The 26,561-nt window shown below is 37.2% G+C and overlaps 1 protein-coding gene across 9 annotated transcripts in view; it reads left to right on the top strand.

Annotated features, from left to right (window-relative positions):
- The window catches only part of RALGAPB (Ral GTPase activating protein non-catalytic subunit beta), an 89,860-nt gene that overhangs the window by 5,710 nt on the left and 57,589 nt on the right, over positions 1-26,561 (top strand). For 6 of the 9 annotated variants that reach the window (XM_036245800.1, XM_036245798.1, XM_036245799.1 and 3 more), the window contains exons 2-6: positions 9,393-9,608; positions 12,745-12,947; positions 18,619-18,782; positions 20,350-20,536; positions 24,002-24,133. In XM_036245800.1, coding sequence (XP_036101693.1) covers positions 9,423-9,608; positions 12,745-12,947; positions 18,619-18,782; positions 20,350-20,536; positions 24,002-24,133 — 872 coding nt within the window. In that variant the 5' untranslated portion in view covers positions 9,393-9,422. Of the gene's footprint in view, positions 1-8,206; positions 8,275-9,392; positions 9,609-12,744; positions 12,948-17,442; positions 17,460-18,618; positions 18,783-20,349; positions 20,537-24,001; positions 24,134-26,561 lie in introns of those variants that run through there. The other 3 variants (XM_036245796.1, XM_036245801.1, XM_036245802.1) reach the window with 3 other exon arrangements.

The raw sequence follows: 26,561 nt of genomic DNA, 5'->3' as shown, positions 1-26,561 counted from the left end.
TGATAAAGTTAAATGTCCTCTCATTCTCTGCTCCCAGTTTTTACTAAATTAATTACAAGTCTAGTATCCACCTTCTATATATAGCTTTCTTTTCTGTCACTCTGGTTTTTAGTTTCTGGTACTGTTTCTTGCTACTTGAAGTAATTTATTTTTATTTATTTTTCTTTTTTCATCTACCTGTCTCTTCTTACTCTCACTCTTATCCAGTCAATTTTATTTCTCTATTAAAATTGTAATATTCATTCAGTACCCAATTTATTTGCCCCATAAGCTATAGTCTTCCCTGATCTTATCTTGTTTTCCACCTCAGCCCTTCTGTCAGTCAAAAGTAATCATTTGTCTTCTGAATTTCCACAATATCTTGTCTATAGCTTTTTTTTTTTTCTTTTTTATCCTCACCCGAGGATATTTTTCCATTTTTTGTACAGATAGAGTGGGAGGGAGAGAGAGGAAGGGAGAGAGAGAGAGAAACATCGACGTGAAGGGACACATCGAGTGGCTGCCACCGCATGACCAACCAGGGCCGGGGACAAACTGCAACCGAAGTATGTGCCCTTAGCGGGAACCGAACCCAGGTCTCTCCGGACCGCAGGCCGACGCTCTAACCGCTGAGCCAAACTGGCCAGGGCTTGTCTATAGCTTTTTAAAAAAGGTGTCATTTAGCACTTATACTGTTAACTCATTTGAAACAGGAACCAAGTCCTACTAATCTCCTTCCTGATCTTGACAAATGCATTGTATATAGTAGATGGTTAATAACTATTTATCAAAATCAACTTAGTGGTTCCTGCTAGTGTTCATATGTATAGTAGGATTCTGACATGATGATCTATTAATAAAAACTTACTACATCACCCTGGCCAGTTTGGCTCAGCAGTTAGTTGGCCTGTGGACCGAAGGGTTTTGAGTTTGATTCCCAGTCAAGGGCACATACTTGGGTTGCAGGTTCAATCCCCAGCCCCAGTTGGGGTTGTGTGGAAGGCAACCAATCAATGTTTCTCTTTTTCTTTCTCCCTCTCCCTCCCTTCCACGCTTTCTAAAAATCAACGAAAAAATATCCTGAGTGATGATTAAATAAAACACACACACACACATAAACTTACTACATCAAATTGTACCAATGTCAACATTCAGAATTACTTGCATTTTTCTGTGCTCTTTCTAATCATTAGTCATGTGTATATGTTTATCTAGTTTTAATTATGATACATGTTTTTATCCCTTCATGGACTAGTTACCACTTATTGATTGCTTACTATGAACTAGGACATATTCCAAACATCTTATTACATGTATTGATTTTCTGATCACCACAACAACATGGAAATAGACTATTATCCCCATTTTATAGATGAGGATGCTTAGACACAGAGTTAGAATGATGTTTGCAAGGTTTCCCAGCTTGTAGGCGGTAGAACTGAGATTTGAATTTAAGAAGTCTAGTTCTAGAGCCGTGGCTCTTAACCAGTCCTCTTACCTGTTTTCATGCTTCTTGTCTCTGTGTTTAATGGCTACATTATAATATATATAGTTTTTATGCTCTAATTATGAAGTTATTCCATTTTTGGTGGACAGTTAATTATACCAACTTCCCCATTTTGTGTATATAATACTACAGTGAATGTCTTGTGTATTTTTCTATTGAGTTGTTTTATGAGGAGAAATTAAGTGGTACTACTGGGTGAAGACGTCTGATGTGCTATGTCTCCTGCTATGTACTGGTAAAACATCCATGCTATCCTTGGGTGAGTGGTTAGTAGAAAAATGGCATGAGCCTGAGGTGCCTTACATTTGTGCCAGTTTATTGATAGGATAGAGATATATACCCCATGCAAGTGGATTGGGCAATCAAAGTCCCAGCATTGTTCTGCTATGGTGCTATCCTGAGAGGTTGATGTGGATATGAATATCCTTGCCCAGGAGGACCTAGGCCAGTGGTTCTCAACCTTTCTAATGCCGCGACCCTTTAATACAGTTCCTCATGTTGTATGTGGGCGTATCTGCATGTGGGCAGACTTGCCTGAAGATGGATAGAGGAGCGGTGTCTCGGTTCCTAAGACCATCGGAAATATGTGTTTTCCGATGGTCTTAGGCGACCCCTGTGAAAGGATTGTTGGACCCCCAAAGGGGTCGTGACCCCCAGGTTGAGAATCGCTGACCTAGGCTGTGCAGTAGTTCTGATTCCTGAAAGTAATGATGTTCTTTGAGATCTCTGGGTTTGTTGCTTTGGACAATTATGGAATAACTTCATAATCATTTATGTGTTTAAGAGTAGGCTGGTCACTGATAAAACTGAGCCTAAGAGAATTTCACCTTACCAAATCTGTCACCCTACATTGTGCCCTTATCTTTTTTTCCCCCCTAACATGAACAAAAAATAAAAGTTATAGGATCTCCTTAGTTGGGTTATAAAGCCCAGCCCTGGAGCAGAGGTGGGTTGGAGTGACTTCCGGGGTAGCAATAGTTCATCCATAGTGTACCTCACAAGAATTGTGCTAATTCAGTTACCAAAAGTAGCATGCGATTTTATCTTTGATCAAAGGTATAAATTGATCTACAGATGAATTCTTTTTAGCCCACATTGTTGTTGTTTTTTAACTTGAATTATTTGCCAACATTTAAATAGGAGACTTCACAGAAATGTCCAAATTGTCTGTGTCTCTGGAAAATTGGATTATCTGCCAACACATTCCTTCAAGGTAATAGTTGGCTGTAGCTGAATAGTGGCTGTGCCCTTTAAAGAGAGACTGTATTCTGCCCTGGCCAGTTTGGCTCAGCGGTTAGAGTGTCGGCCTGCGGTCCGGAGAGATCCGGGTTCGGTTCCCGCTAAGGGCACGTACTTTGGTTGCAGTTTGTCCCCGGCCCTGGTTGGTCGGGCGGGTGGCAGCCACTCAATGTGTCCCTTTCACGTCGATGTTTCTCACTCTCTCTCCCTTCCTCCCTCTCCCTCCCACTCTATCTGTACAAAAAATGGAAAAATATCCTCGGGTGAGGATAAAAAAAAAAAGAGAGAGAGACTGTATTCTCTAATTTGCCACCCTACACAATTACGTGTTTGGTTCCTGGATGAGGGGAGGGGGGTCAACCTCAGATCTAATGTTTAGCAGTGACCACTTTATTATCTTGAAATTAATAGATAACATATAACCCACTAACACATAGCATTAAAAAAAAAAAATCAATGAAAATCTTTAACAAATGAAAAATACAAATTACTATCCTTTCAATAAAATTAGTATTTCAACAAAAATGCTCAGGTACAAGAGGACATAATGAAATAGATGCTTATATCTACTAATAAGTTGAGAATAATAATATGGCACTTTTTCTTTATATTTAACATTTTGAAATAAGGGCTAAATAAGTATGTATGTAGTTCTTGTGGTTGTGTTCCTGACAGCAGTGTGTGGTATTAGCAACTCAGATGCTATAAGTGACATAGCCTTCATTGATGTGATTTTTCTGAAATGGTGAACAGTTCTTGGTGATAAAGTTCTAAACATAATATTCAGTCTCTTTTCAGTTTATATGATTGATTACAGTAAACTCTTGATTTTGCGAATTTTGATTTAATGGACTTCGGATTTAACAGACAAAATTTCCAGTCCATATATCATATGTGAGAATTAATAGCCTGTTAATTTTTAAATGCTTTTAACCAAGATTTGCTTATAATTAAATTAACAGGTTATGTATTTGTTATTTATTCACCGTTATTTTTAACAAATTTTAGAGAATAGGTCATATGTTGGAAAAAACACTAGTAATTTCGCCGACATAAATATTACATATCTACAACTATAGTCTACACATCTAAATCCAAGAGTCACTGCTCATAAACAGTATTCCACGAATGATTAGTACATTGTGTGTGGTAATTGGTTCTGTTGTTTCGTGGCTTGACTTTCTACATTTTTTGTTTGTTGTTAATCCTCACCAGAGGATATTTTTCCCATTGATTTTTAGAGTAGAAGGGAGGGAGGAAGGGAAGGAGAAAGAGAGAGAAACATTGATGTGAGAGAGAGACATGGATTTGTTGCCTCCCTAACACACCCTGACTATAGCCTGGGATCAAACCTGCAACCCAGGTACATGCCCTTGACCAGGAATCAAACCTGTGACCCTTCAGTTCAAGGGCAGATGCTCTAACCACTGAGCCAAACCAGCCAGGGCTCTGTAGCAGTTTTAACACCTGTGGTGGATATTCTGAGGTGCACTAAGGCACATCACAGACACATGCATTTGTTTACTCTCAGTGACTGGTAAATGCGTGCATTTATTAGTATATATTTAAAATTACTGTAATACGTATAGAAAACTTTACTGTGAAATTAAACTTTTCATTCATAATTACACAAACGTGTCTACAGCAGTAAAAACAGGTAAACTAGTCATTTTTTTAAACATATGCATTTGGGAAACCTACTTTATTTTATAACACTTGCAGCTTTAATGGACCACTTTGACCATATTAGTCCATTATATCGAGGTTTTACTATACTGCATTACTGGAAAATTCAGTGGATATTTAAAAAGCACAAGACATTTTGTATTTATGTGAAACTGGAATTAGATTTTTAGGCTTAGACAAGAACAGAATGATTTTCTGACAGACATATAAAAGTCATGAAATATAGTGTTATTGTTGATTGTTGCAGGACTGTCTCCCTGCATTGCAGGATGTCTAGATTTCCTGACTCTGCCCATACACACCAATAACACGTCCTAGTTGTTGTGTTAACCAACAGTGCAAACCAAAAGTGCGATTACTGTTTCCAAAATACCCCCTCGGGCAGTTTTTGTTATTGTTGTTGAAACCCATTGCCTTAAGCTCTTGAATGTGTCTTGTTGGCAGTACCTCCTGATTAGAATTGAGTTTTTATCACTTGTTTTGCTAGTTTAATAGGCACAAATGATAACCTTAGTTGCTTTACTTTATGTTTCTTTGCTTTCCTCATTTGTTTCCAGTGTTTATTTTCTCTTCATTGTTTTAATTTGCCTGTAATTCTCGTGCATATCTTTGTCTTAGTTTTTTTGTCTTGTGTACATTTTGTGAAAATTTAGCATCTGTTTTTTTCTATTCATTTTAATATTTTAGTTCAACTTTTTAATTGTATCCTTAACTATACCTTTCTACTTTACAAGTTTTTTGAAAACATTTATTTAAATTTCTTATATTTAAAGACTTTAAAAAGCTTTAAAGAAAAATTTAAAAGCTATTAAACTTGTTTTGATTGTTTTTTTCCTTGGCGTTTTAAAAAAAAATGATACTCCTGTCTTTACTTCAGAATTGGGAAAGGTAATAGATTTTTCTTAAAAGGCAGATTCCCAGGCTCCAACCCAGATCTACAGAATTGAGGTTTCCAGGTTGGGGGCCTTGGAATATGCATTTTATACTAGAACTTTCTGCGTGGAGTTTAAGAACTAGGTTGTCTTTTCTTTTTCCTCCTTAAAACATTTTTTTCTTTCAATAATGTATTATTTGGAATGGATGCTAAATATTAATTAGTCATTCCTTAAATATTTGACCTTTTCTTTTTTACTAATAGCTTAAAGCAAATGGACATTTTTTTCAATTTTTATTTGTATATAGCAAAATTTTGGACATACTTCAGTGGAATAAAGGGAACACCGTCTAACATGTTCCCTTTTCCCATGGGTAAACCTTGACATTCTGAAACATTTATTCAGTACCCACTGTGTGCCAGAGACTATTCAGAGATTCAGAAAGTGAGGTTTCCACTCAAAAAGGGTTGAAACACTTGTGAAGATATCTTTACACAGCTAACAAATAAGCTAATGTGAAGCTTGATGTGGACAGGTTCTTATAGGCACTCAGAGCTGGGGAGGAGAAGTTGTATGAGGAGTCAAGAAAAGTTTTACCAAGAGAGGACATTTGAGCTGTGCTTTAAAGGATGAGTACTTAAGGTGGCTCAAAGTGGGGAATGGCAGTTCACTCAGTGGGAGTAGTGTGAGCAGTGATACAGAGTATGAAAAAGCTTGTTAGGTTTGAAGAATTACCTGTAATTCTGTGTGTCCATAGCTTGGGGTGGGGAGTGGTAGTAGATGAGTCTGGGAAAGTAGACTAAGCAGTTTTAACTAGAATTCCAGCAATGTTTTGTTTTACTTTTTAATTGGGTAAAATCATCTTAAATTTTATATAGAAGAATAAATGCCTGAGAACAGCCAATAAAGTTTAAAAAAAAAGAATAATGAAGGTGCAGAGGGCTTCCTTTACAGATATTAAGAAATTTTCTATCCCTGGCTGGTTTTGCTCAGTGGTTAGAGTTTCGGCCCACAGACCCTTGGGTCTAAGGCTCAATTGCTGGTCAAGGGATGTTTGTTTGTTTCTCTCTCCCCCTCCCCTCCGTCCCTTCTACTCTCTTTCCCTTCCCTCCCACTCTCTCTCTAAAAATCAATGGAAAAAATATCCTTGGGAGAGGATTAACAACAAAAAATTTTTCTAAAGCCACTGAATTTAAATCATTATGGTATTGGCATAGGAATAGTCAAATGGTTGAACAGAGCAGAGTCAGAAACAGATTACTGTATAAATGAGAATTTAATATGACACAACTGGTATTTCAGTTAATTGGGAAAGGATATATTTTTAATAGATGATGCTGGCACAGCTATCTAGAAGAAAATAAAATTGGATCCTTTCTACATTTCTTATAGAAGTAAATTCCAGATGAATATAAAACTTAAATATGAAGATTTAAACAATTATCTTGCATGGAAATCTAGTAGGTTACATATACACTTCAGGATTATGTTTTCAAACTTTTGGACCTTGACCCATATAGAAAGTATATTTTACATTGTGACCCAGAATATATGCATATATAAAAAAATGAAGCAAGTTTCACAGAACATTACTCACTTTTACTGTGTGTGATATCTTTATTGTATATCTGGCTCCATATAATTAAAAACTAAAGTATTACCCATTACATTTATTTCATGACCCACAATTTGAAAAATGCTCATAAAGGAAATGGGAGGGAGAAATCAACTAAGTCAGACTCAAAACTAAAAGCTATAAAATAAAGGTAAACATTTGGCTAAACAATAAAATTTCACTTCATGCCTATCAAATTGGCAAATCAGTCAGTCTGATTCCTGGCAGGAGGTTGGTGGTGAGAGGAGGAAAGGGCTCCCATTCATTTGTGATGTAAATGAGAAGCAGTTGGCAAGATTTGTTAACTTTAAAAATACATATATACTTTGATCCAACAGTTTCACTCTTGGGAACTTGTTCCATAGAAATTAAAAGGGCACTGCTTAAGATATATTAAGAAGCATGTTTATTACATCAGTATTGCCTGGTGATAAAAAAGGGGGGCAGGGGTAGCGGAAATGAAGTAAATGTACATTATTAGGAATCTGGTTGAATAAATTATGCCATGTCCGTGTCAGGAATGTTACACAGCCATTAAAAATAATCTTATTAATTGGAAGGATATTCGTGAAGTACTGTTGAATGGAAAAAAGCAATATATAGAAAAGTACACAATCCCTAGAGATGCATAGATATAAATTATTTTAGTAAGATTGAGTTAGGGTGGAGCAAAATACAAGAGGATATACTAGTTTATTAAGATGGATTATCTGTCCAGGAAAGTGAATTAAGCCAAACAAAAATGAAAAGGTTAAAAACTGCCTATATAGAATGTGTGTGTGTGTGTGTGTGTGTAAATTTTAAAAAGGCAAGGGAAAAAATGTGTGGTGTGGAAATAAGTTATTATCTGATGAGGATGGCTCCCTGTCATAATCAGAGCTTCCATTTTTGAGAGTGCTTATTTTAGGAAGTAGGGAGAGGCACCAGGATATTTTGGGGGGAATCCTTTATAAATTCTGAAGAAACAGTCAATGTTAATAGTTGCACCCATCCTTCCTCAAATTGTAGATACTTTGTTCAGTGCTGGTGCATCCCTCCTGCCTTCCCATTTCAGGGCCTCTTAGTCCAGAGGAAGACGACATTAGACCTCATAGGGTCACTGAATGGTGCCTGGGCCCAAAGTCCATCAGACTCCAAAAGAAGTTGAGAAGATTGAATAAAATTGTAGGAGGAGACACAGGGTGGGGAAGGGAAGGTGGTGGGTTCCTCTGTATGTATGGAAAGGAGAAAGAAAGGTAGTTTGGGACCAGTTTGTGAATGACTGACTTTCATGCTAAGGAGTTTGATCTTCCTTCTTTAGGCCCATGATTCTCAAAAACCATATCCTCTTGAAAAACACTGATACTTGTTGAGCTGGAATGAAGTTTTCTAAGGTAAAATTAAACAATGCTAGTCTCTTCCAGTTTGAAGAAAAAATAGCTTAAGTGATAGAACTTATTTTCTTTTTTGTTTTTAAGCGATAGAACTTTTTAAAGATTAAGAGTACCCATGTATTTGTTTACACTGCTGGCTGGTCAAACATTTCAGAGAAAGTAGAAAGTGGAAGTTAGCAGAAATGAATTGGAAAGGGCTAACTATCCTTGATTCTCTTCATGAATTTCAGGCATATATGATTGCAATATTTACATTGTATTTATACAAATATGTTTTCTGTGGCTAAAATTTCTCATTTGTATGATAGACTTCATTTTATGGAGAATATATAGCCTCGGGATAAGGGAGGAGCAGTACATATGATGGAGAATGTATACAGTAGAGAGGGACAGTACATGCTATGGTTACGAGTATGGTCCCTGGAACCCAACACATGTGGTTCAAAACCCAGCTCTACCACATTATAGCTCTGAAGCTTCAGGTAAGAAGCAAACCTCTCCAGGTCTCTGTTTTTTCATCTGTGAAGTAGAGGTAATATTACTTAATATTCATAGAGTTGTTTTGATGATTATATGAGTAGCATGTAGTAAATGCTCAGTAAATGGGAGCTCTTTTCTGAAGGACACTGTGACTTCTAGGTGTTCCATTACTGGAAGTTGTGTGTCACTGCTGCAGGGTAAGACATTGGTGGGAAATTGCAGGAGTATTTTTCCATTGAAAGAGCTGGGTCTTTCAAGTAAACTCTTTCTTTTGTCTCCCTTTTTGACTTGAGGTACTCCATTCTTCCATCTTTTTCTATCCTGAACATAGAGTGAGGGGGATCCCCTAAATGCTATAAGTGTACCCGATTTGATTATTTTATCCCCTTGCATAATTAGCCGTTTGGTCTCAGGGCTCTTTTGGGGAGGTGCTCAGACAGCTAGCTGCTGCTCAGGGTTTGCCCTTCTACCTGATCTCACCATGAGGCTTGTTTTAGGACATTTCTCAAAACATTTAGATGTGGTTTTTTTTTCTCAGTCTTCTTGAGGCAGTGTTTGCGGCTTCTTTATCTTGCCACATAGGGTAAATTCATTTGCAACAGTATAATTTGACATGTGATTCTGTTTTGTCTTTTCAGGTGCCATTTGGATAGTCCTTTAGCGGCACGATGTACTCTGAGTGGAGGTCCCTGCATTTGGTGATTCAGAATGATCAGGGTCACACCAGCGTTCTGCACAGCTATCCAGAGAGCGTTGGGCGAGAGGTGGCAAATGCAGTGGTCCATCCTCTTGGGCAGGCCTTAGTTACTCCTTCAGTGGCTGGTAGTGAGAGTTTGTTAAAAACTGACAAAGAAGTAAGTTTCTTTATTATTCTATGTGAAAATATAAGTTTATTAATGAAGTATTTATTTAACATCTTTTTAATGAATTTCTGCCCAGTGCCATGTGAATTCTTGATTTTGACCTTATTTGGGTTGCCGGATGGAGGCTCAGAGTTTGTGGCATTATAAGGAATAGGTTGCATCATTGTGCTGCTGGGACTTCCTACTAGCCAGACTCAATTCTCCACTTAAGCTGTGTGCCCAAGACAGAGACTTGAGTGTCAGGCCTTTTCTTTAAACTCCAGGGTCAGTCTTCAGATTTACATTCAGAGGTATGTTTAGAAGGTCTTCGTGACTGGCTGAGAAGCATTTTTCTCTCTTCAGAGTACCCTAGCAGAGACTTACCCTGAGGACCAGCACTTGTCACGGTGCATTCTCCTTTTGGCATATTTGTAATTCCTTGTTGCTTTGACCTGGGAAGAGACGGCACATGAGTAGATAGAAGTCCTCTGGTACATCCCTTGTTTGTTCTCCTTTCCCACCCTCAAAAGGATATGAAAGAATAGTCCTTGAATCTAGTGTCCTCTAGAACTATACAGGTAAACTATATACAGTTAAACTATCATGTGAAGATATCATCAAAGATATCTTCTTTGTCTTTCATCTGTTAAATAGGGACTTGCAACCTCTTTTAAACGTTTTTCTCTTACCCTGGCTGGTGTGCAAAGTGGTTAGAGCATCGGCCTGCGCATCGAAGGGTCACGGGTTTACTTCCTGGTCGAGGGCATGTACCTGAGTTGTGGGTTTGCTCCCCGGTCCAGATAGGGAGTATGAGGGAGGTGACCAATCAATTTGTCTAACATTGATGTTTCTCTCCCTTCCACTTTCTCTCAGTGGAAAAAAATATCCTTGGGTGAGGATTAACAACAACAACAAAAAACACACAAAACAAACAAAAATTCTTTCTCTTATGCAACTGAATCCTACCGCTGCCCCATTTGTCACACCTTCATTGTGCTAACGTATTTAATATTAATTGCCATTTTTTTTTATCTTTACCCGAGGATATGTTTATTGATTTTAGAGAGGGAGGGGCGAGAGAGATGTGAGAGAGAAACATTGATCAGTTGCCTCTCATATGTGCCCCTGTGGGGGACCAAACCCGTAGTCTAGGTGTGTGCCTTGACTGGAAATCCAACCCACAACCTTTTGGTGTACAGGATGATGCTCCAGTGAACTGAGCTACCCAGCCGGAGCTATTGCTCTTTTATGTATTACATTACATTATATTGTTATATTGCTGTTGTGTATTTTCTACACTTAGACTTTGTAGTTTTATTTATTTATTTATTTGCCTTTATAGGTTTTGAGCGTAAAAATTTTAATACACATATTTATCTTGGTTCAACTTTAGTTTTACACTGCAGAGGTCTTTTTGAATCTAGAATTTCTGTCTAACAACTTAGCTGCACTTTTTAGCTTTGTGATGTTTAATTATAGTCAGCATGTAATGTTTTTCTCTTTTTTCCTATGTTAAAATCTTGGCATGCCAGCCCTGGCCAGTTTGGCTCAGCGGTTAGAGCGTTGGCCTGCGGTCCGGAGAGACCGGGGTTCGGTTCCCGCTAAGGGCACGTACCTCGGTTGCAGTTTGTCCCCGGCCCTGGTTGGTCATGTGGGTGGTAGCCACTTGATGTGTCCCTTTCACATCGATGTTTCTCTCTCTCTCTCTCTCTCTTTCTCTCTCTCCCTCCCACTCTATCTGTACAAAAAAAAAAAAAAAAAGAATCTTGGCATGCCATTGGACACCTTTTTCCAAAATGATCTTGGTACATTAATCTAGTGTTAGCCTGTCATCTAGTGTTTCTACCAGTTATATATCCAGCCATTCTAACTTCCTCTTGGCCATAGGTCTACATCTGGTTCACAGGACATCCTGCACCCTCACCAAATTTCTTGCTAAAGCCTAGATTTCCCTTTGTCAAAGAAGGCTGTTAATGGCTTGGTGAGAATAGCTACAGATTTCTAGTTGGAAGACCAGGGTTCAAGTTCTCCAACATTTCTAAACCAGTGACTTGGGCCATATTGCTTGATCTTGCTAACTAAGCTTCAGTTTTCTTATCTCTACAATGAGGATAGTTTATACCCTTTCACACAGTTATTTTGATGGTTAGACGATATTTATGACAATGCTTCATAAACTGCCAGGATTATGCATTTATCAGCTAGCTGCCTTCATAGTAACCCTGTTTATGAAGGAATGAAACTTGTCTGGCATGACTTGTTCTTTTTGAGCAGGTTGGTTCCCAGTGATCATGCGTCCCTTTTATAAGTGCTTACTGATCACCTGCTTAGTAATTTGTCCCAGTTTTGCCTGGAATTCACTTAAACTTTCCATTCTACAGTATCTGGATTATAGTTTCATCCTCTTTTTGCAAATTGGACTGTTTTCTCTTTCTCATCATACCTTTTTCTTTATGGCTGCAAACAATGGTTCAGCAGTCTCTTAGGCAAGTTCTTTAGTCTCTAGGATGTGATTCAGATGGGCCAGGAGGCTGGAATTCATTTAGTGCAGCTAAGTGCCTTGTTAAAATCTTACCCAGCTTCAGTCCCTTCTCACTTGTGTTTGTTCTTACCTTTTCATTTTGAGAATTATTTTCTTTGGCGGAGAAAATAGTCACAAGATAAGAGTTGATTGAAGAGTTCATTTTCCTTCCTGTTGTTAACATTGCATAATCTGGAAATGAAATATGATTGAATTTGTGTACATGATTTTCTATGACACATGTACCCTTATGTAATTAAGTGGAGAACAGTATCAAAAATTTTCTAGTTGTCTGCCTCCGATCTTTGTGGAAAATCAAGATGTCCTGTATTTACTTTTTATTTCACAGAGCAAACAATAATAATGTTTAAAAGGTAAATGCCAATATAGGCTTAATATTTAGAAATAAGTAATTTACTTCTTAAATCTTTTGCTTAGGAAATGTCTAAGTATGTCTTATACATGGGAAGTGCATTCTCTAGAATAAATCTGATATATATGTTGAGATGAATATATTGTCAATTGAGAAGTTTATTTGGCGATAAAAGAGGTTAACATTTAAATCAGTCTACTGAGACATAGATAGGGATGTGTGATAATTCTATATGTATATTTTCTTTTGTTTAGGTAAAATGGACCATGGAAGTAATTTGCTATGGACTGACCCTTCCATTGGATGGAGAAACTGTAAAATATTGTGTTGATGTATATACAGACTGGATTATGGCTTTAGTGTTGCCGAAAGATTCTATTCCATTGCCAGTTATTAAAGAGCCTAATCTGTATGTTCAAAGTATACTAAAACACCTGCAAAATCTTTTTGTACCAAGGTAAGCTTATCTATCTGACCTGTTTTCAAGGTCATAGTAAAATATTTATAAATGCTACTTTTTATATTATAGGAGCTGATTTTATTGTTAGTTCTTTGAACAGTTAACTTTTATTACTTGTTCAATTAAAGAGTACAGTGGAAATTCAGTTCTCGAACTTAAATTGTTCCAGAAAGCTGTTAGTAAACCAAAGCATTTTTTTTCTGTTAGAAATAAGTAAATTGAAATAATTCGTTCCAGACCCCCAAATGATTTCCTTTTAACCTTTCTTATATACAGTACATGTCTAATGTACTGTTTAATCTATAAATAAACACTTTAAAAACAAAAAGGAGGTTGCAGTTTGTCCCCGGCCCTGGTTGGTCGTGCGGGTGGCAGCCACTCGATGTGTCCCTTCACATCGATGTTTCTCTCTCTCTCTCCCTTCCTCTCCCTCCCACTCTATCTGTACAAAAAATGGAAAAATATCCTCGGGTGAGGATTAAAAAAAAACAAAACAAAAAGGACATGAAATGTAAATGTAACAAAAAGAAAATGAAATGTACAGTAATAAGTGGAATTTTAATGATAATAGTGTTTCTAATAATAATAAACAAAAACAAAAAACACAAAAATGTTCACAGCACAAGTTCCTGAGGTGTTAACCGTAGTAAACTGACTCATACTCAAGCATTCTCTCCTTTGCTTGTTGCCTGAGAGATGCATGACTGATCATACAGGTATCAGCATGAAAGGGCTGTCTAGTTGAGAAGCAAATTGTTCGAAATGGGAGATGTTCCAAAACTGAGGTTTGGCTATATTAATATGAATGTTAGGAGAGATGGGCTTATATAATGTTTAAGTGTGTGCCCATTTTAAAGACTTTTGGCTTTTCTTCTAAATCTAATACCTATTAGATATTAAAATATTATGACCTCTTTCTCTTCCACTCAAAAAGACATACTTTAGCCTTTCATAATTTTTGTTTCCACTTAAGCTAAAAGCAACTAAGCCTTCTACCTTAAAATGAATCTTTCCTAAGAGAGAATGAAGACATCAAAGTAAGCAGACTTGGCATTATTATGGGCAAATTTATAGTAGGTAGGCCAAAAGATTATCTTGACAGTTAATGATTTTTCCCCCCATTTCTGAGGTAAGACCTTAAATACTGTAATGTAGGATATGTGCCTTGTACTTAAATTTTTTATTCCGATTTTAAAAAATTATGTCATTGTAAAGAATTTGGGGAATTTATAAATTAATGGAGAAGAAGGCATTAGTTCTTTAAGGATTTGTGGGGATTTCTGTAAGAAAAATATATTTTTTAGCTTTTTTTTTTTTTCTCTGAAAGAAGCAAAGGGGCCTTGGCTCTTTTTGGAAAAGTTATGGTTAGAGCTTTTGGTCTATCAGTTGGTGAGGGACTTTGAACCATTGAAAAACCAGCTCTGTATATGTTAACTTTTTAAATTTAGAAGGAACATTACTTTGGAAAATCTGAATTAAGGAGGAAAAATCTCCATTAAGAACTCTGTTGTCTAGGATTAGGTGTAAACTCCTTACCTTGTGTGATAGCCTGTTGTAATCTGGCCCTTAGCCAGATTAGCTTTTACCAAATTAGTATGAGCCCTGCTCTTTGATCTGACTCATAAATTAAACATTCCTTAAAGATCTTCCCCATCCTCACCTACTCTTTTATCTTTCTATTCCTCTTCTCCCTCTCCTAGCTGTCCTCATCTCACTTTTGTTGGTTTATCTTAAATCCTGCCTTGTAAAGAGAAACCTTACCTGACTATCAAGGCCCCCAGTGACCAAACCTTCTGTGAACCTGTATGGTACTTCCTGTGTCACTCTTATATCTCCCCACTGTTTTACTGCTTATGTTTTAAAATGTGTATGTTTCATTTCCCCATCTAACCAATTTGAAGGCAGGAATTGGGTTGTATATATTTTAGGCTTCCACAGTGTCTGCTGCAATATTGGTATAACCTTAAGTGTGAATTAAATGCTGGTTACTTGTATTTATTGATTTTAAGTGGAAATAATAATAGGAAATGGTTGGGAATAATTTGCATATTTTTTTGTGGCAAAACAAGTTCTTCTCAAAAGGTATAATCATTTTAATGCTTTCTTGTCATCCGATTTAGGAGACCAATTTGCTGACCTTTTCCATTGTGCATTGGACAGTCTCACAAGTTGTATTGTTACTGTTTCTTTCCTCTTTGTACCCTTACCACCTCTCAGTGCTCAATCTGTATTGATAAAAAAGTCAGTGTCATTTGAGTTAATTAGGCTTTTGCTTTTCTCTCTTGAGAATCATTACTACCTTACAAATGGTTCATTTTACAATTTGTAATTAGCTTGTTTTCTAAAAAGTATGTGAATGCATACTTCTGAAAGGGTACTGAACTGAGGCTTAGAGTTCTTTTGGCCAATAATGTTTTAGGGAACTGAATAGTTTCAGTACTAAGTATTATAGGTTACAATCTCATCTCCCATTACTGGAAATTAAAATTTTTTGATTCAGATAGTTCAGAAAATTATCAAATTTACTGAATTAATTGTTTATTTTAAAAGTAACACTCAGGCCCTGGCCAGTTTGGCTCAGCGGTTAGAGCGTCGGCCTGCGGTCCGGAGAGACCCGGGTTCGGTTCCCGCTAAGGGCACGTACTTCAGTTGCAGTTTGTCCCCGGCCCTGGTTGGTCGCGCGGGTGGCAGCCACTCGATGTGTCCCTTCACATCGATGTTTCTCTCTCTCTCTCCCGTCCTCTCTCTCCTTCCCACTCTATTTGTACAAAAAATGGAAAAATATCCTCGGGTGAGGATAAAAAAAAAAAAAAAGATAAAAAGTAACACTCAGCCCTAGCCAGTTTGGCTCAGTGGTTTGAGCATTGGGCCATGGACCAGAGAGACCCGGGTTCAGTTCCCGCTAAGGGCACGTACCTCAGTTGCACTTTGTCCCCAGCCCCGATTGGGGTTGTGTGGATAGCAACCAGTCGATGTGTGTCTCTCACATTGATGTTTCTCTCTCTTCCTCCCTCTCTCCCTCCTGCTCTATCTGAAGATAAATGCAAAAAATTTTTGTCCTCGGGTGAGGATAAAAAAAAAAGTGACACTCAAAATAGAGGAAACTGTCTTTACCTCTTTGTAAGAGATTAAGTCAGAATAGATGTAACCTTTCTTACTCTTTGATTTTTCTCCTCTTTTTTTTGCATAATCGGGAAAAAAGTGAACCATCTTTTAAAAATGATTAGGGTTTTGCTATATTGCTTAATATACTGGACTTTAAAAAGCATGATATTTTTTTTTTAAAATAAGAATGCTTTTTTAAAAAATATATATTTTTTAGAGTGAGAGGAAGGGAGAGAGAGATAGAAACATCGATGTGAGAGAGAAACGTCACTCGACTGCCTCCTACATGCTACTGGGGATCAAGCCCGCAACCCAGGCATGTGCCCCAGCCTGGAATTGAATCGGTACCTCTCAGTCCATGGGATGATGCTCAGTCCACTGAGCCACACCAGCAAGGCAAAACATGATATTTTTATAAAACAGTGATTGGCAAAGTTATTTGTAAAGCTCCAGATAGTAAATATTTTAGGCTTTGTGGGTCATATGGTATCTGTTGCAGTTACTCAACTCTGCTGGTGTAGAGAAAGCAGCCACAGACAATATATAAATGAATGAGCATTGCTGTGTTCCAGTAAAACTTTATTTGCAAAATCTGTTGTCAGGCTAGGTTTGATCCATGGGCCATAGTTCACTAGTCCCCATTCTAGAATAGTTTTTCTGAAGAGCACAAGCTACTGTTGAAAATATCTGGGGGAAAGGAAAAATCTCTGATGTTTAGACTTTTTATTTATTATTTATTATTATTTTTCTTATCCTCACCCAAGGACATTTTTCCATTTTTGTTCAGGCAGAGTGGGAGGGAGAGAGAGGAAGAGAGAGAGAATCATCGATGTGAAAGGGACACATCGAGTGGCTGCCTCCCACATGACCCCAACCAGGGCTGGGGATGAACCGCAACCAAGGTACTTGGCCGAAATCGAACCCACGACTCATTGTTCTGCGGGCTGATGCTCTAACTACTGAGCAAAACCGGCCAGGGCAGGACTTTTTATTTTTTTAGTAAAGATTACTTTGTTTCTCTTAGCTTTTGAAACTGGGACACTACTCCTGAATTTACACTTGAGTGAGGCTACCGTACCTAAGTCAGATGTTTCCTTTCCTGCCACTGGGCACATACCTGGAAATAGTGTAGGCCTAGGCTACCATTTGAGAGGCATATAGTGTTACTGCTAGCTTGGAAGAGGGTCAGCTCCAGCACCACTAGTGGTGTTTTTATTTCTTATTTTGGGTTTTCTCTTAAATGGCTAGATAAGGTTTTGGGCTGTTATATGATTTCTTATTCTTCTTCAAGTAGCCAGAGCCACAGACACGAACTTGAGCCCTCATGGCTTCACATGGATTGGATTCACCTCCAAGTGAACATGGGACATCTCCCAGCTCTTGAGGGCTCTTGACTTTTCCTAGGTGAATGTCTCATCATTTTGCTTTATGTCTGACTTCTTTTGGGAAAACTTAGTGGTGTCATTTGTTTCCAACTTGAGGGTAAGTGTCTGGTTTTCTGGGTCATGGCTTAGAATCTGAGAATGTCTATTCTAAGGTTGGGGTAAGAATTCCAGGGGTACTTGCTTAAATTTCTGGATTTCTTGAGGAGGTTCTGAGATTCCCTACTCTGATTCAGACATGTTTTTGTTCTTTCTGACATGTCATAATATATAGAAACTTGACTTCAAGATTTATTTTAATAATATTAGTTACTTGTCTTGGGTTTCATGTAGGAGGTTTGGAGGCCAACTCACCATTTGCTCAAGCAGGGATTTCCTACTATTCTTGAAATTCTCAGATGGTCTACTTTGGAGAGTGGGGATATGGCTTGGGACTTGGACTTCCATCTTCTTTCCTATTCATCCTCAGTCCTAATACTTTGACTTATTTTATTCCCTTGGAAAAAAATGGACCTGTGCATTAAAGAGAGTTATAAAACTGTTCTTCCAGGATATTTGAGAAACTTCGGAGCCCCCATTTGGGTTAAGGTGCCTTTTTTATTAGAATAGCAGTAGCAGGTGCTCATCTCTAAGGCAATTGCCTGCATACCTCATGAGTTCTAGGGACCTGTTAGGATAGTCCATTGGGTCTGTAGGCTCTCTGCTAGCAGACATTAGTTTCAAAGAGACTGCGAGCACTATGAAATCCCATGCAGAATTCTTGTGAATGTGCATTTAAAAATTTTAAAAAAGAATGTGAAGGCCTTTCTGCTTCAGCGTGTGCAGCAGGAGTGGATGTGGGTAGTCACTCACTCATTTAACAGGAACCTATCCACATACCTTTTGTTATGTGCCGGGCATATTGTAGACAGAAAATCCAGAGGTGAAGCTTACATTTCTAGTATTCCCCTCTCACACCAGGAGCTTTCAAGCTCTCATAGGAGTGGTAGATTGAGATCCCAGTGTTCTGAACTATATGACAGGGAAGAAGTAACTTTGAACTGAAGAGGTTATGCCTAGTCCTTAGGTCTGCTGATGCTCTTAAGGGAGTGTTATTGGACCACTGCTTGCTGCGTCCGTAAGTTGCCTGTCCTTAAGCTGTTGCTTAAGTCTTATCAGTGATATCTGTCTATCTTCTTCAGACAGGAACAGGGCTCCAGTCAAATCCGACTATGCTTACAGGTCCTGAGAGCCATTCAGAAACTGGCCCGGGAGTCATCCATCATGGCCCGAGAAACCTGGGAAGTCTTATTGTTGTTTCTTCTGCAGATTAATGACATACTTCTAGCCCCTCCAACTGTTCAAGGTTTGTTTATTTTATTTTTCCTAATTTATTTCTGGGATTCAAAAAGTTTACTTTTAAATTCAATGAGTAGTAGACTCAGTGGGGATTTAAATTTTGGCATGATAATTGACAAACTGAGGTTAATAGTTCTTAGAATGGAAACCCTAAAAGGCATGATAAGAAGTTATTTTACCTTCAGTGATGGTAGGAAAATTAATGCATTTTTGATAATGATAGGAACAGTAGCTTGTTTAGTATATTAGGATAGAGCCTGTATAAGAACAAAAAACTAATTAAATTAGAGTGTATATGTAATGTACCTAGTTATAAAGTAGTTATCAAAGTAGATTCTGAAAACTTGATAGCTACAGAAGATATTTTCTTCAGCAGATGAAACCTACACAGTCATAAAGTATTATATTTGGAAGTATGACAGTATTCTATTTGTTACCTAGCCATTAAAAAGCCTCCAATTTTATAAGACTTTAGCATGTATCTTAGAAGTCCTGCTTTGTATGTTATAGCAAGGTATATGCACATTGTAATTGACATTCTAGATCCAAGTTCCCTGTTACTTATTCATCTGTGGGGTCTCTTTACTAATATACATGTGAGTGTGCTTGTGCTCTCACACAGATGCAGTGTCTAGGAAAATACCTAAAAGGCATAATGGAATGTTTGTGTTGAAAGGGACCCAGTAGTAGGGATACCTTGTCTAGTATTGTCGATAGCTGACCAGTCATTGATTCATTGTCTCTTGGCTATACGTTCCCTAGGCCTGGGATTTCAGCAACACAATGCAGTCAGTGTATCCCCTTCTGGGGCTTGTTATTGTTGAAACGTTGTTTTTGCTCATTTGAAATACACATCTTTATAACTTTTGCTTCCAGTCTCAAATTTGCCTTCTGGAACTCTGCAGAGTCCAGACTACTACTCTTTTCCCTAGTTCCAGGACTCAGCAGAGTAATAGCTCTGTTTTCATGGTTGAGGCTTTTCCTGCCCAACAGTAGTCCTTTTGCTTCCTACTTTGTCTCCCTGGCCCTGGAAGGGTGGCTTTCAAATACCTGAAGCAATTTATAACTAAGTTTGGAGGTAGAAAGACATGATTCCTTTACTTACTGGCTGTGTGAATTTGGGCAGGTTATTTAAATTTCCTGAGCCTACAGTTTCTCATCTTCAAATTGGATTAATTGATAATTGCCTATCGTGTAGAATTAAGGTGAGGATTATGGGAGGTCATGTGTATCAACTAGTTGGCACAGAAACTGACTCCAGAAGTCACTCATCATAGGCACTCATCCTTTCTTCTCTCCCTTCTGTGCTCCTGTCCCACTTGTTAGAAGATTAAGATCTTTGATTAAGAACTGAGCAGAGTGACTTGAAAACTTTCAAAGTGATGATTGGTTGATGTATTCAAGATTTTCTTCATAGAAGTTCCTCTTATTCTTAGTATTAAATGATTGTTTGAAAGTCAAAACTTAACATTGCAATTATTTTAATTTTTTGACTAGTCTTCCCAAATCAGTGAATTGAATATTCTGTTTTAAAAATAAGTATACAAAAGATACTTTTTCTTTTTATTTGTAAGGTGGCATTGCTGAGAATCTAGCAGAGAAGTTGATTGGTGTTCTCTTTGAGGTTTGGTTACTAGCTTGTACTCGGTGCTTCCCAACACCTCCTTATTGGAAAACAGCCAAGGAGATGGTGGCTAACTGGAGGCACCACCCGGCAGTGGTGGAGCAGTGGAGCAAGGTCATCTGTGCACTCACTTCAAGGTAGTTATTGTCATTGACTTGCCTTCCTTCATCCATCTTGCCTAATTCTGTCTTTTTGGGATTTGTGAAATACATTGTAAAAAGCCTATATCTTGTGTCTGTTATTATGTTACCTAAGATACAAAATTGAGCCATTTAAAAAAAATAGATGTAGTATTTTGGCTAATGCCTTTCTAAAACTTTTCAGATTAAGCAAGTAACTTAGAGAAGCAGATAAACTCTGTACCCCAACTCCCCCCACAAAAAATCCCTCTTTGGTCCATGGGCCAGTGCTCTAACTGCTGAGCCAAACCGGCCAGGGCAAGGTAGTTTTTTTGGTTAATCCTCACCTGAGGATATTTTTTCCAGTGATTTTTAGAGAGAGTGAAAGGGAGAGAGGGAGGGGGGAGGAAGAAAGGGAGGGGGGGAGAGAGAGAGAAAGACAGACAGACAGCGATGTGAGAGAGACACGTGGATTGGTTGCCTCCCACATGCACCCCAATTGGGGCTGGGGATCTAGTCTGCAATCCAGGTATGTGCCCTTGACCAGGAATCTAACCTGCGAACCTTTGGTGCATGGGCTGACAGTTTCTTATAGTAATAATTTTACCTTTTTACCATTTATATATAATGTCATCTTTCAACCCTACATTTAAAAAATTTTTAGTATTTTTCACTTAAAAAAAAATTTTTTTTTTATCCTCACCCGAGGACACTTTTGCATTTATCTTCAGATAGAGCAGGAGAGCGAGAGGGAGGAAGAGAGAGAAACATGGATGTGAGAGAGACACATCGACTGGTTGCCACCCACACGACCCCAAGTGGGGTTGGGGACAGACTACAACCGAGGTACGTGCCCTTAGCAGGAACTGAACCCAGATCTCTGGTTCGTGGGCTGATGCTCTAACCGTTGAGCCAAACTGGCCAGGGCTAAAAAATTCTTTTAAATTACAGTTGACATTGACTATCATATTAGCTTCTGGTATACCGCATAGCGGTTAGACATTTATGTAACTTATGAAGTGATTCCCTGATAATTATAGTACCCACCTGGTAGCATACATAGTTGTTAAAATATTATTGACCATATTTCCTGTGCTGTATTTTACATTCCCATATTCAGCCCTGCATGTTTTATTTTTATTTATTTATTTTAATTGACTTTTAGAGAGAGAAAAAGGGAGAGGGAGAGAGAGAGAGATAGAAACAGCAGTGAGAGAACATGGATTGGCCGCCTCCTGCATGCCCCCCACTGGGGATTTAGTCCACAATCTGGGCATGTGCCCTGATCAGAAATTGAACCAGCAACCTTTGGGTGTATGCTCAACCACTGAACCACACCAGCCAGGTAGCCCTACGTGTTTTTGTTTATTTTGGTATGTGCCCCTAGCGGGAACCAGCCAACCCTACCAGTGTAAAACTGGCCTGTGTTTTAATGTATAACTCTAGAAGATGAGGATTCTTTTTTTAAAACTGAGTCACAGTTCCATTGCATCTAAAAAAAGTCTTTAAAATTCTTTAATACTAGTTAGCCATTAGTTCAAATGTCCCTTAATGTTTCAGTATCTTTTTTTTTTTTTTTTACAGTCGATTCCATTGAATCAGAAAACAAACAAGGTTTAGATGTTGCATTTAGTTGACATGTTTCTTAAGCCTCTTTTAAATTATAGTTTCTGCTCTCTAATTTTTATTTCTTTGCAGTTTTTTTGTTTTTTGGTTGAAGAAACTGGGCTGTTTGTTTTATAGTGTTTCACATTCTGGATTTTTCTGATTATGTTCCACCTGTGTTAAATGTTCCTTTGTCCCCTATATTTCCTGTCAGCTGGTAGTTAGGTCTAGACATTCAGATTTGATTGGAGGAGTGGAAGGTAGAGGGGGGAACAAATAATTTGTGGGTAGTACTATGTATCAGAAGGTAGACTGGTCTTTTTCTGAATTAATAAAATGTTTCTATCTGTATCATTGTTTAAACTAAACAATGAAGGTTTGGAATATTCTGTTGATTCTGGTATATTTTGGTGAATGTCAGTATTATGAATATTTTTAAATACTTTTATCTTGATTGTAAAAGTAATATGCTTATAATAAAAAATTTGGAAGGTGTATGGGGAAATATTCATCACTTACAGGCAACCAGTGTTAATATTTGAATATATTTTTTCCCATTTAGTTCTCTTTTTATTTTATTTTTTTTATAAAAATGCATTTTTATTGGTTTTTTTAGAGAGAGGGGAAGGAAGAGAAAGATAGAAACATCAATGTGAGAGAGAAGCATTGATCTCCTGCATGCCCCCTACTGGGGATCGAGCCTGCAACCTGGGCATGTGTCCTGACCAGGAATCAAATGAACCTGTCAGTCCATGGGACGATGCTCAATCCACTGAGCCATACTGGCTGTTTTTTTTTTAAGTTCATGTTGTTTCTAGTGTTTTTACTTAAAAAATATTGTTGATCTGAATACTTTATTCATTGTCTCTATATGTGTATTCTGGTTATTTTATTAATATCTAATCTCTAGATGTGTAATAATTGAGTCAAAGTGCTTTGAAAAGTTTTTAATGCATTTGGAATATTACTATTAAATTAAATAATTGGCCCTGGGCAGTTTGGCCTCAGCGGTTAGAGTGTCGGCCCGTGGACCAGTGAATCACGGGTTCAGTTCTAGTCAATTGCATATAACTTGGTAGTGTTTCGATGTGTTTCTCTCACATCAGTGTTTCTCTCTCTCTCCCTTTCTCTCTCTCCCTTCCTCCCACTGTATCTGAACAAAAATGTAAAAATATCCTTGGGTGAGGATTTAAAAAAAAAAAAAAAGTAATTGAATTGTTGAATTATTTTTAATGTATACTATGAATTCTAAACTTTGTGTAAAGCTATGTAGCAGTTACTATGAATAAATTATGGCTTTGTTGTGTTGAAGGAGTTTGCATTGAGATAAATCTTATAAATAATTTAAATAAATTATTACTTATATGAGTAATTAGATAATTATATAAATATAATTGCATTGTGTGATTATAATTTTATTATTTATCATTTATAATTATTTTTAGATAAATTTAAAAATAATTCATAATTTTATAAGTTAGTAATATAGTTTAAAATATATATTATACATTATATAGTTTTTATATAGTTATAAATATATAAAGCTATTTGTAAGATAAAATATGAAATTTATATGTAATATTTAATTTATATTATAATGTTATAAACTTTAATAATTAAAGATTATATAACATAAAATATAAGTAAAATAATATAACTATTATAAATAATTTATAAAAAACAAATATTTTTAATATTTTATAAAACTAGAAATCTTCCAATTTGTTTCATAAACAAGGTTTTTTATTTTATTCATTTCAGTGAGATATAATACTTTTCATCTATTTTCTCTTGTATTTCTCTTGTATATTAATGCTTGAATGTTTTGTTCATTCTGTTAAGAAATGAACTTACTGGTGTGCATTTTTTATTTTCTAGATTGCTACGTTTTACATATGGTCCTTCATTTCCTCCATTTAAAGTTCCCGATGAAGATGCCAATCTGATTCCTCCTGAAATGGATAACGAGTGTGTTGCACAGACATGGTTTCGCTTTTTACATATGTTAAGGTACTGTTATTTTAGTTTTTCATGCTCTTTACCCGGTGTCTTAGGACAGGAACCATACTGTAACTCTTTAATGGATTTCAGTGTGGCAGGTGGAGCTAAAGTGGACAGCACACACATCTGCATCATGTGCCTTTTGCTCTCCCTATTCCCGCAGGGTCAGGCTCTCAGCTGCTCTTTTTGTATACGCTCTAGGAGCTTATCCGCTGTGGTAGATAAGCATTTTGTTCTTTTGCCTGTTGCTGCAGCCTGGATGATATCTCTCCCAGCACTTAGTCACATTCTGTGGGGATTGGAGACTACCTTGTTCTCCTCAGTGACCAGCACTGACTGGTCAGTCTGGGTCAATCTGGCTCTCAGGACCTCTCCTCTGGTAGCTTTGTTGTTTAAAATTTTGTTGAGAAATACTGTAAACTTTCACAGAGGGGCAAATTGCTGCTTCCTGCTATTTCTTTAGTAATTCTATTCAATTCAGCTTCATTGCTTTCTACCTTTCTCTCTACTGGCCCTATCCTTCTGCTCTGTGGAACTTTTGTTCTGTTGTGTACTGTCTTGATTCTCAAACGTGTTCTTTTCATATCTTCTCTTTCTGGTTTGACTAGCCTCATTTTTGTATTTGTGGACTAGTGATTCTAAATTACTCTGTATGACCTTTGTGTAAATTAAGGATGTTAGCCATTTCTATCTTTTTTTCCCCAATTTGTGTTTTTTATCTCTCTGATTTCAGTTTATATTTTAATCTATTTTTTCTGTAAATTTGTGTTTCTTTTAAGATTAGAAAGTTTTTTTGTGTTCTGATTTTCATTGGAATGCCTCTAGTACATGAAATATTAAGTTGGATGTTGGTTGATATTAAGTAGTTATTTTTTATGTTCTTGGTTTCCTAAGCAATAAAAAAAATAAACTTTAAAAAAATGTTAAATTTAAAACTATAAATAAAATCAGGAATTGAACTGAATTTTATTCAAATCATATTTTGGGATTTATTTTAAGCAATTAAAATTTTTTTCTTTTTTACCTGTTGATGTGATATATTAATTTATTTCAATAGAAAATCATCCTTTAATCTTGAGGGAAAAGTTATGGTTGGTTATGGAATGCTAATCTTTTAATGTTTTTTTTTTCCAAGTCGTCTTTAGTTCTATTTTTTGACGAATTTATGTTTTGGTAACTTAAAAAAAAAAAAATAGGAAACTTTATATTTTTTTATATGCTCTGTTATGTGGAACTTTTTAAGAATTTGAAATGAATCACCAGTAAAACTCTAATTTTGGAATCTTTTTTTATAGGTAGTTCTTGGATCATCTTTTCCCATTTCTTCACTATTTTTTTTTTTGTATATGCCCCTATCGGGAACCGAACCCGGGACTCTGGTCCTCAGGCCGACGCTCCAACTCCTGAGCCAAACCGGCCAGGGCCCATTTCTTCACTATTAATTTTTTCAGGCTTTATTTTCAGCTGAAAGATTTTATTATTTTAGTCAGGATTCTTTCATATTTAAAGAATAGGAACCTACTTATATAAATGCAGGTGAAAAAGAGGGGTATTGTCTGATGATAGAAAGGTTTCATTGGGCTCTAAGAAGTAGTGAATGTTCAGTACTCAAGATGGGGACAGATCAAGGCAACCTTGAGACAAGGTGCTCTATCATCTGTATCTTTTTGCTTTTGTGCATATATACACTGTTCTTTTTCTCTGGCAGGCTTCCCGAGTCCCTGCATCTTCCTGCCTTTGAGGTACATGCAGCCCCATGATAACTGCCCAGTGGTATAAATACTGTGTGACCTTCCGGATCTAGCCATTTCAGTTCACTGGGGCTTTTCCTTTGCTCAGATTCTCAAAGGGATAGATTGGATTAAATTATTGTTTTTTTAAGTTAGGCTACCTCAGGTGTAGGTCTCTAGCAGACATCTGGATAGATACCTTTTGGACAGTTTTACTCTGTTGGTTAAATGATCTGTGGCTGAGTGGGAGGCAGGCCCATGAGGGGTTATTCAGAAAAGGCTACCATGGTCATTGACAAATTTCCTGGGAAGAGGGCTGAATATGATGGGGAGATAGGCACCAACATTTGTCTAGTGTGGTAATGCTTTATCTTTTTCCAGGGGAAAAATGTTTCCCTTGATTAGAACACTACTGTTCTGAAATGCTTGTCCTTGGACTTGTTTGTGCATGGCCACCTACCTGCCCTTTAGGCCCTACCTGGAGGTTCTGTTTCAGTAAATCTAGGTCAAATCCGGATTTTTAACAGGCTCTCCACATGTGTCAGATATACAGGGCATTGGGAGCTGTAGGAATTCAGTTTCTGTGTTCTGATCTATAGCCTTTCTTACCCATTCTCATTTCAAATTTTATTTTTGAAAAAACCTGTTCTCTAATATTTGTGTGCCAGTAAAATGTAGAGAAGCTAGTATAAGCTTTCTAGCACTGC

This window comes from Molossus molossus, unplaced genomic scaffold (assembly GCF_014108415.1).
Source record: "Molossus molossus isolate mMolMol1 unplaced genomic scaffold, mMolMol1.p scaffold_m16_p_6, whole genome shotgun sequence".
Classification (NCBI taxonomy): Eukaryota; Metazoa; Chordata; class Mammalia; order Chiroptera; family Molossidae; genus Molossus; species Molossus molossus.
The sequence above is the reverse complement of the archived record's forward strand: the minus strand, read 5'-3'. Positions and strand labels throughout refer to the sequence as shown.